At 34.9% G+C, this 9692-nt stretch overlaps 2 protein-coding genes across 2 annotated transcripts; both read right to left on the bottom strand.

Annotated features, from left to right (window-relative positions):
* Positions 1 to 319: 319 nt before the first annotated feature.
* Positions 320 to 6594, bottom strand: LOC144843445 (uncharacterized). The gene is made up of 10 exons (XM_078700229.1): positions 6303 to 6594; positions 5160 to 5841; positions 4531 to 4720; positions 3903 to 4107; positions 3239 to 3450; positions 2845 to 3067; positions 2233 to 2460; positions 1780 to 1932; positions 1133 to 1336; positions 320 to 457 (listed from the first exon to the last, which is right to left on the bottom strand). Exons 1-10 carry the CDS (start codon positions 6445 to 6447, stop codon positions 399 to 401), a joined length of 2301 nt encoding a protein of 766 aa, XP_078556355.1. The 5' UTR covers positions 6448 to 6594; the 3' UTR covers positions 320 to 398.
* Positions 6595 to 7677: 1083 nt separating this feature from the next.
* On the bottom strand, positions 7678 to 9228 carry LOC144843444 (low-density lipoprotein receptor-like). Its single transcript, XM_078700228.1, has 3 exons — positions 8954 to 9228; positions 7818 to 7966; positions 7678 to 7695 (listed from the first exon to the last, which is right to left on the bottom strand). The coding sequence occupies exons 1-3, from the start codon at positions 9189 to 9191 to the stop codon at positions 7678 to 7680; spliced, it is 405 nt and encodes a 134-aa protein (XP_078556354.1). The 5' UTR covers positions 9192 to 9228.
* Positions 9229 to 9692: the final 464 nt, after the last annotated feature.

Below are 9692 nucleotides of genomic sequence, written 5' to 3'. Positions count from 1 at the left end.
CCGGGCATTGTAACAAGATTTAATATAATGTATGAAACGTCATGCGTGACAACAAATATTATTTTATTATTATTAGGCCGAATCTCCATTAATAGTACTACACTAGGTCGAAACATTCAACATATTTAAAAACAATCTAAAATGATTTACTCATGTGAAAAAAAAATAGAATTTTGAATAATTTATAGCAATACATTCTGATACGCAATGCAAATACCAAACATAATATATTACAATTAAAACAATTAAGTATGAATTGAAAATATTTTCTATGTAAATTTCGTTACATTTTCGATTAAATTTAAAAACTATAATAGGACGGAAATCTATAGGTCTAATTACATAATATTTGCGAAAGTTGAATATGACTTAGAATCGGGCCGCTGAAATGTCATGATTTAGCAGCAGTCCTTTTTCATTTTCAAAACTCCATTATACTTCAGGCCACTGTCATCATCTGTTGAAAAGATAGAAATGTGTTAAATGAGCAGAGTGGCATAAAACATAATCATCATTATCACAAAAGTACACTCTTGCCAGTTGATTAGTTGATTTCGTATGACGTAGAACTGGTTAATTCGTTCTATTCAATGATCAGCCCATTTTTAACATTTAAGGCCCATTTACACTAGGGTGATAACGATCGACGATAAATAGGTAAACATACATTTTTCTTTAATAAAACAAAAGAAATTAGGGTTTTCGTTCTAGAACTATAAGATAATCATTTATGCTGTATTTGATAAAAACATTTTTTATTAATCGTTATTTAATCGTTATTTGTCACGATATTATTGCTCTTACTAATCATAACGTGACGTGTGGAAATATTATTTTAATCAAATGCAGCATAGATGATAATCCTATAATTCTAGGATGAAAACTTTTTAAAATTCTTTTGTTTTAGGTATGAAAAATGCTTATTTATCTTTTTCGTCGATCGTTATCACCTTAGTGTAAATTGGCCTTTAAGATTGTGGCACTTAAAAAACACACTGCAGTGTAAAGCAAAGACGGGTAGCTCAAGTTTGACCAATCACAAGCGACAGTTCAGATGAGGCGTCAAATTACTCACATTGGACGTACATGACAGTGAGACCTTAGTGGGAGCTAAATAATGATATAAACTCACACAGCCAGTTGCCCTCACTAGTTCCAGCCGTCTTGAAGTCCGGCAAACTTTTTGTCAAAGAGTCCCAGGCGTCTTTACTAATAAACACCCACGTTGCACCTTGATCTTTACTGCGCATGTAACTGCGCATGTCCATGTGAATGCCATAGATAAGTCCTGTAAGCTGGTCAGATCCAATGACATTGTGTAGGTTCATTGGTAGAGCTATTGAAGAATATTTATATTTTTATACATATTATAATGATAATAGTATAGGGATATATTGTTCATTTTGACATAAGAAAAATATTAATATATGCAATATTCTGTTTATATGTGCCTTTTTTATAAATCGAACATTATTGTGTGGGCGCTAAGCATTCAAGGAAGGATGTATTGACAAAAGAAATGTAGACACTACGCCTAACCATTCACTGATAGTTGTCTGCAAATCCAAAAATCTCCGGGAGAAAGTGTCAGTGTTAGGCCTATTACTTATTGATTTATCAAGTTAGAGATTCCTCTTGCTGTCCATATCGTTGTGTATGATGACCCGTGGCATTTAGTCTCTAAGTATGCAAGCTCTAAGTGTTTTTTTATATATCAGCTAGCCTCATGTCAGTGCTATTCTTTGAGGGAAATAATGAAAACAATCCTCATTGTTTTACCTTTCCAGCGTCCATATGGTGGATTATCTTGTACATAGCACGACGGAACAATCTTGTCTGATAGACGTCCAACTGAAGGGTTACAAGCAAAAATGACGTCTTTATCCGGATCATCCAACTTCTTAGTTATGACAAAACCCTGGTCATAATAATCTGTCGGAATAATAATAAAAACACATCGATAAATTAAAAGCAAATGCAATCCACAAGGCCTTATTCATCGATTAATTACATTGTGTGGAAAATATCTTGTTGATGTCGTGTTGATAAAAATTGATAAAGTCACATGGATAGAAACCAAACCATGTTAAGATGATAAAATAGGAATGAGGAGTGTCTCTTTTTTATATAGGTTACGCGTCAGTGTGTTGACAATGTAATTTGAGTTCATAAGCAACGGAACTTCTTGTGATATATTGGCTATACCGTCAGGACTCTTTATTCCAAACTTACCCGGAACTGGGCATTTACTAGGATCACTGACACACACAGTATGCTTCCCGTTTTCACACTTATGAGCACCAGCCACGCAAGCATCACACTGGCTAGATCCCCCATCATAATGGCAGACGTCTGTCTGAGATTTAGTCCATTTGCTGTACCTCATCACAGCTTCTTTTGCAGGTCCTAGTACTGGTGTACCCTCATCTGAAGAAAATACTGGTTCTGGTGTTCCCTCATCTGAAGAAAAAAGTATATAATAATGGAAATCCTTACTTATTTTGCTGAAACTCTTTTTCTAATAGACAATATTTTTGTGCTACTTTATTACAAAATTGCAGTTCTACTCTAGAGGTTTATTGTGGCGATATATGATAGTATGTAGTCATTATATTGTCCTTAGGTCAAAGTTTAAAACATTATTGCATTTATCCCATAATTATCCGATTTGAATGAGATAATTATCGGTTAATTTTTCTTGAGCGGAATCTGTTAAACCCCATTTACACATGAACTTTATCGGTTAATTATCGGTTATGGTTTATCGGTTAAGGTTTATCGGTTAATGTTTGGCTGCAGAAACACGGTCTTGTGCAGTACGTAAGAACCACATATTTAGCGTACCGTGTTCAAAATATAACATATGATATTCGCAGATAGCTGGTAGGATAGCGGTGCAGTCCATTATGTCCCAGTCACCAAGATCAGTACTGATATCCCTGGTATCGTAGACATCTACAAAAGCCGCAGCTCCGCAGTCTTCAGTCACACTTGTTCCGGGTCTGTTTGGTAGCCATTTTGTAAAAGACGCCGATGACCCGTTTGTCCACTTGAAAGTATCAGTACCCTAGAACATATACATTGTTATAATTGAAAAGTTATGAGTATAATAAACGGCATTTCATGTTATTAATCATAGACTTGCCCGGTCAAAGTTACGTCCCCCTTCTCGTGTAGTTAGCATGGCCAGTTCATTACGGCGATTACGAGTGACACGGGGTCTGATAGCCATACTCACCCCAACGTCTTTCAGCCCAATCCAGTATTTGTATGGCGAGAGTGCTGGAACGAGGTCGCGAAGAAATTGTTGTTCACACGTATCTTCAATCATGACTAATTGCGCATTATCTGTTTCACAGGCCGCCTTTGCTGCATCCCAAGTTTCTAGCGTGTCGTTGAACACTTTGTAACACGTTTCTTTGTAAGGTGTGTAACCAGACCGACATAAATCTAGAAGTACAGTGTAAGAGTTATAGAGTAATTGTAATCAGCCGAATCATGTTTGTAAGAATCATAGACACACTCTTAATTACAACGTAATATATCGATCACATGTAAACTTATATTAACGAAAGTTGGTTTGGTCGAGGAAGTCATCGTTATGATACACATGTGATACTGTATCTACAACTTCTCTATGTTACAGAACAAATTGTCGATACTTTGCCGATATTACAATCATAATAAACATAATTCAGATTTGATAAGAATGGCTTAATGTTGTGAAAGAAACATTGTCAATTTTGTAGGTGCCTTATGTTTAAAAACAGCAGTTACAATACGGCACATGCAATCCTCACAACCTGGTGAGATGCGCCTAATATTCATTTAAACATGGTTAGAATATATGCAGACAATGTATAACTCTTTCAGATTAAACTGACACACTATCGTACACTTACCACCACCACCAACATCTGGTCTGTCCGAATACATAAATTGAAAAGATTTTGTGCAAGAAAGAACTTTAGCGCTATTAACAGTCGAGAACCACAACAAATCAGCCACGCCAACAAAGCGACGAGTGCCCGGAGCAGTTTTTCCGTTTTTGTCGATTCCTAGGCGTACACGGAAAGTTGGTTTTGCGGCAATCTGAATGGTTCCAAGCTGTGAAATACATGAGAAATGTGACTACGCTTGTCTTTGATTTCATTTAGAAAACCCCTGTCGACTTATATTATAAGTCATTAAAACAGAGAAAGTTAAACACACCACCCAGCGAAATAAAGGCTGTAATAATTGTAAACCTTTAATAACAAATCTAAAGACTGAAAAAATCGCACCCAGCCAAGATGGAATTTGTTATCCTGATGCAGACATACGTTACACTTCATTAATAGGTATATTAATGTATTCTGAACTTGTTACTGAAGGTACTACACTGGCCATCCACCCGTTTCCTAATCTTTCAAAATGTATCAGCGCTGTAGGTAAATACCTAACATACTTAAAAGTACTCTTCCAAACCTTAACCAAGCTGACCATGGACCCTACACATAATTGAATCTGGTTAATTGTAGAATAACTTACATTAAATCGAACAGGAGATGGTCCAGGCATGCTTGGGTTTACCGCTGGTGACTGCAACAGCTCTGTGTATTCTGATTCAAGTTTAATATATTGCACATTTTTCGACTTCAATATTGTGAAAGTTACATCTACTGCTTTTCCCGTTGAATCGTCATCGTGCCAAATACTAATCAGTATTATTACATCATCACTGAAAATAACAACCAAAATACTATTATCGAAATCAAATTAGAGTGGTACCACAATCACTATATGCCAATACTTATAGGATGTCAAGAGTGATTATGTGAACATCTCTGCCGTACTTTGAGAAAAGGGCTTATCTACAAAAAGCTACTTTTGAGTAATTGACCAAAACGTGTTTTCTGTTTTTCATTACAAAAGTCCATGTAATATTTTATTTTCAAATGAATATATTTCAAAAGTACATTATTGAAAAATATCTGACATAATATTCAATTATTACTTTTTTATTTTGGGGGTCAAATTGCAGATAAAGCCTTTTTCCAAAATATATGTAATTAATAATTGCGGGAAATACTTCGAAAACAGGGCACTTTTGCAGTTTTTTTTTTGTTTGATTGTTGATCAATATTTACCAAAACATTTAGTAACTTTACCAAACTTACCCTTTATAAAATGAATTAGTTTCGTATGTTATCTTGAACGACATCTTAGGCTTCGGAACTTCATTAATCAGCGTGTAAACTGGTACTTCTCCAACCCAGATGTGAGCTCCGTCGCCAATCTGAATTCCAAGTCCTAACCAGTGCTCCGATCCATTAACCACCGCGTCTGTATCGTCTAGGACAACTTCAATTTCTAACGCCAAGATGTTATTGGAAGCATCTTGGTCGTTCACTTTAATAAATCCGTCGAACTGTGTCACCGACCAGTCTTTAAGGATGCCGAAATCATCATCGTTAGCAATGTACTGCGTCTGAGGAGCGTAGTAGCAGAACTCTGTCGAATACGTACAGGATAAGGAGTCACTGACATACGAAACGGACACTTTGTTGATACCCCACTGCTCGCTTGTCTTGTTAGTCGTAAAGTTGTATGGTAGTGTGACTTCAATTGTAGGATCAGCGGTACCTTTTGGAAACTCAACAATAAGGTTCATATGCACCTTTTGACCAACGTTAACATAAACATTGCCATCTGCAGACTGCTCAGTAATGTTCATCACGAAATGCGGTAGTTTACTAAAAACTGCGTTTGACACTCCTTCTGCGGTGACTAAGCCATTGAATATGTCAGTTAATTCAGCAGTTATAGTTACACGTAAAATAGCTCCAGGTTTTACATCGGCTACATAGAAATTGATGTAACAGCAATAAATAAAGATTATTATATTGTATATCTAAAACAATGCAAATTCGGAAGACATTAAAACTATTATGTTCACTGTTCAATACGTATTGGTGTTATATTTCTGGTCAAATACATGCCTTAAACTACGAAAGCATAGTTTTTGTTAGCACTTGCTGACGTAATTACTATTTTGTACAACAAAGCAATGTATTCGGTTACCGGATGGATCTATAGGAACTGTTATAATGTGATATGGTTAGTTGGGGCCTGCACATTAATTCATTAAAAACAACTTTTACAATAGACTATCAATTAATGATAATAAATTTGATCTTATACGCTAACGACATCAGCTTTATAGGAACAAGGATGTGGTAACACTCTTGGGTTCAACAGCTTACAGTGTAAATTATTGTTTTGGCTAAAAAAAAAAAAAAAAAAAGATTCGATTAAAATACCATTAACAGTGGCATTGATGGTCCCTTCAAATTGAATGTCAGATGAAAATATACTGTTATTACTAAAAGACAAAGTAATTTCTGATGCGGAGACGAGGGTGACCGTGAAGTTGCTCTGAAAAATACAATGAATCCGTAACAACATCTCATATTAGCAAATCTGACCTAAAAACAAAACAAGCAGATCTGTCAAATGAAGATGAAACCCAGTAATAGGTAAATATCTTAAGCGGTAATGTAAATAGAATCTCTGAGATTAAAGTTGGCAAAGTCGGATCTTCTACTTCATTTTTTTCCGCACGTCCAACCAACAATTATATTATAGGGAAAAGACCTATATCTATTGTTTGACATATCATTACAGTTATATTTAATGATTTCACTGCTAAAATCACACGTCACACTATTTATTATGACCACAGCATTACCCCGTTAACCAATATTTTGAAAAAAAATACAAAACAAAATCATACCGTCATGGTTGAGTCGGTGTTTCCGTTTCCTGTTAAAGTCCATATAAAAGGACCTGCAGACAGGTCGAACTGAAAAAGATGTTACTATAAGTACCAACCGATTATCGGTGTTGTGTATATTTGCCCAGTATCATAGGAATAGTTGGTAATACAACATCACATGTGTTTTACATGTTTCTCCTGGTATCATAGCATAACCATATATTCCTCTGATACTTGGAAACTATATCTCGAAGATACAGCACTGAGAATCGGGTAATAATTACACCCAATCGGTATTTAGTACTATATATATTATGTTCCGCGTGTGTTATTTTTTGGATAAACTAACGTATACGTATATTTATCCATGTCTACATACGTATAACGGATATATGTTTGAATTCGTAGCTTGTTTCATTTTACGTCCGTCAGTAGGACAGACATGTGATCCATTATTCGCAGTAGGCTTACGGTTGATTTTAGTTCTTTGTCGTTTTATTTAAACTTTTTTTTAAGAACTCAGAACTTGATGAAATATGATATAGAAATATATTTTGAACATTTTTAATTGTTTATTTTAATTTAAAAATCTCAAAGGTATAGTTAACGTGTAAAATGCAATCCATACAAAACGCATAGAAAATCCGGATCACGCGCGGAAATACCGTCTCGCTACTACACGCACACATGTGACGAATACGCGAATTTCACCCATTATGCAACTACGGGGTTTTCCCATTCTACTTATTCTATAATAAACTCATAATACCCTTCATATGCATTCTCAACTGAGAATCATCGACGCAAAGGTCAACAACTGTGCACATTTTGAAACACTAATTTCCGATGCTGTATATAAGTATTGCATGAATACAGTACCATAAAAAAACAACGAATTGGAAAACATTACGGTCAAATAATCACCCTATAGCCGCCAACTTAAATTGAGAATAACCAAAAATAGAGAAAATAAAGATTATATATAGACATTTGATATATAAATTAATGGCATGGTCAGAAACACTGTATACAATATATGTGTTCCTTTTTAGTTAATTACCTCCATATTCTCAGCTGTAAGGGTGACTTTCAAGCCTGTTCCTGACCCAGTAGTGTTTGCCAAGAGGTCCGTCTTCACTTCATCTCCAATTCCATAGTGGGTTGTCGAATCTTCTACGGTTGCGCCCGCATCCATGATGATGATGGGAGCTGAAAGTATAAGTTGCCGGTATCAATAAAAAATTAGATAATAACAATAAAAATAAGAACAATTATTATACATTAATGTTTATTCGTTGAAAAACTGACTGCACTATTTAACGAGGCATAATTGACCAGTAAAATTGCAAGAATACAATCAGGTGTATTATAAATTTGTCTATACGATGGTCTGCTATTTAATTTAATAAGATACAGTTGTTTGAATCTGAATCATATATTGTTTTAAACAATTATTCATTATTAATTTAAAACTTTGTTCCTCGTGTTGTCCTTCATTTTTTTGGCAGAATTCATTACTATAGAAAGGGGAAGATCCGGTAAATTTATTCACAATCGCCTCTATTTTGGGTTTATCATTGAAAAGTAAAACGAAACAATCTGCGCTCAATGCATGCCGGTATTTAATGCTAGCCGCTTAAATTATTATATTCGACTTTTTTTCAGATTTCTACCCTTTTATAAACCAAAAATGATTGCAATATAGGCCCATTTAGGGTTCATTTTTACAAAAAGAAATATAGTCTGTGATTTTAAAATAAACCATACACAATATATAGGGAATGCGTCTTTTATCAAAATGTACTCGATGGAATCCTTGTTCGCCCAAAAATTAAACAACTTTCGTCCAATAATATTATAATAAGGTTAATAGATCTGTTATTTCTATCAGCTCATAGTTAAATATGTTACTCTCTAATCCTCACCTATGCTTTTGAATCACAACACGGAAATATTTCGTCGATTTAAATTTATTTCGGGAACTGAGTGAACATCGCGTCCAATTTACATTGTTTTGTTCTAAAGAGTGTTTTTAATAGCACATTTGACTAAAAATGGGCTTGTAGACCACAAATATACTTTACAGTATTAACTAGGCCTATACTGAAATAGAAATATAAAGCAACGCTAATGGAACGTGTGCCATTTGCATCTTGAGTTAGCATTTTCATTTGAATATTAAAATAGAATATTTACTTTTTAAAATATATAATCCTCTTGGATTATTAAGTCGACTATCGCTACTGTCCTTTAATGATACTCCAGTTGTTCTATCACCTCGATATATACCACCCGATGTGTCTGTCCAGTAAAGATAGTTTCCATAGATATCAATCCTCAATGGATTATTCAGCCCAGTTATAATGGTTCTTCTGTTAGTTCCGTTAAGGTTAGCTTCCTCAATTAACCCACTGCTGGAATCACTCCAATACATTTTTCCATCTTGAGAATAGTGAAAAACAAAAATGAGAGAGAGAGACGAATACGGCTATTAAGTTTTAACAAAACGATAATTTGAAGCACGTGACCTTTTAGTAGGCGCGCAAAAATGGGTTATCATGCATTTACTTCAAATGAAAAAAAGTTCTCAAGAGACTGAATCACAATGTACAACGTAACAAAAATGTTATAACTCATTGAGAAAAAGGAAAGTGTACTCAACTGTAAGCATAGCTTTGATTATAGGGTCTAACCAACTGTCATACATTGTGCCTAACGAGTCAAATATCATTCTGCGCATGCTCATGTTTTTCTGAAAGTACGCAGGATTGTCCTTTTACTCGAAAGACGCGTGGCGCATCGTGTAAACGCAAAATCGATAATGTCAGGAAGTAAAGTAAGACGCCGACTCTACTACATGCAGTACATTCAATGTCAAAGTGATAACCCCACGTACATTTGACATGATTTTGTAGTATCATGCACGAGCAATACA

This window comes from Antedon bifida, chromosome 5, assembly GCF_963402885.1.
Source record: "Antedon bifida chromosome 5, ecAntBifi1.1, whole genome shotgun sequence".
NCBI classification, from domain to species: domain Eukaryota; kingdom Metazoa; phylum Echinodermata; class Crinoidea; order Comatulida; family Antedonidae; genus Antedon; species Antedon bifida.
Note: the sequence above shows the minus strand (reverse complement) of the source record. Positions and strands in the feature narration are given on the sequence as shown.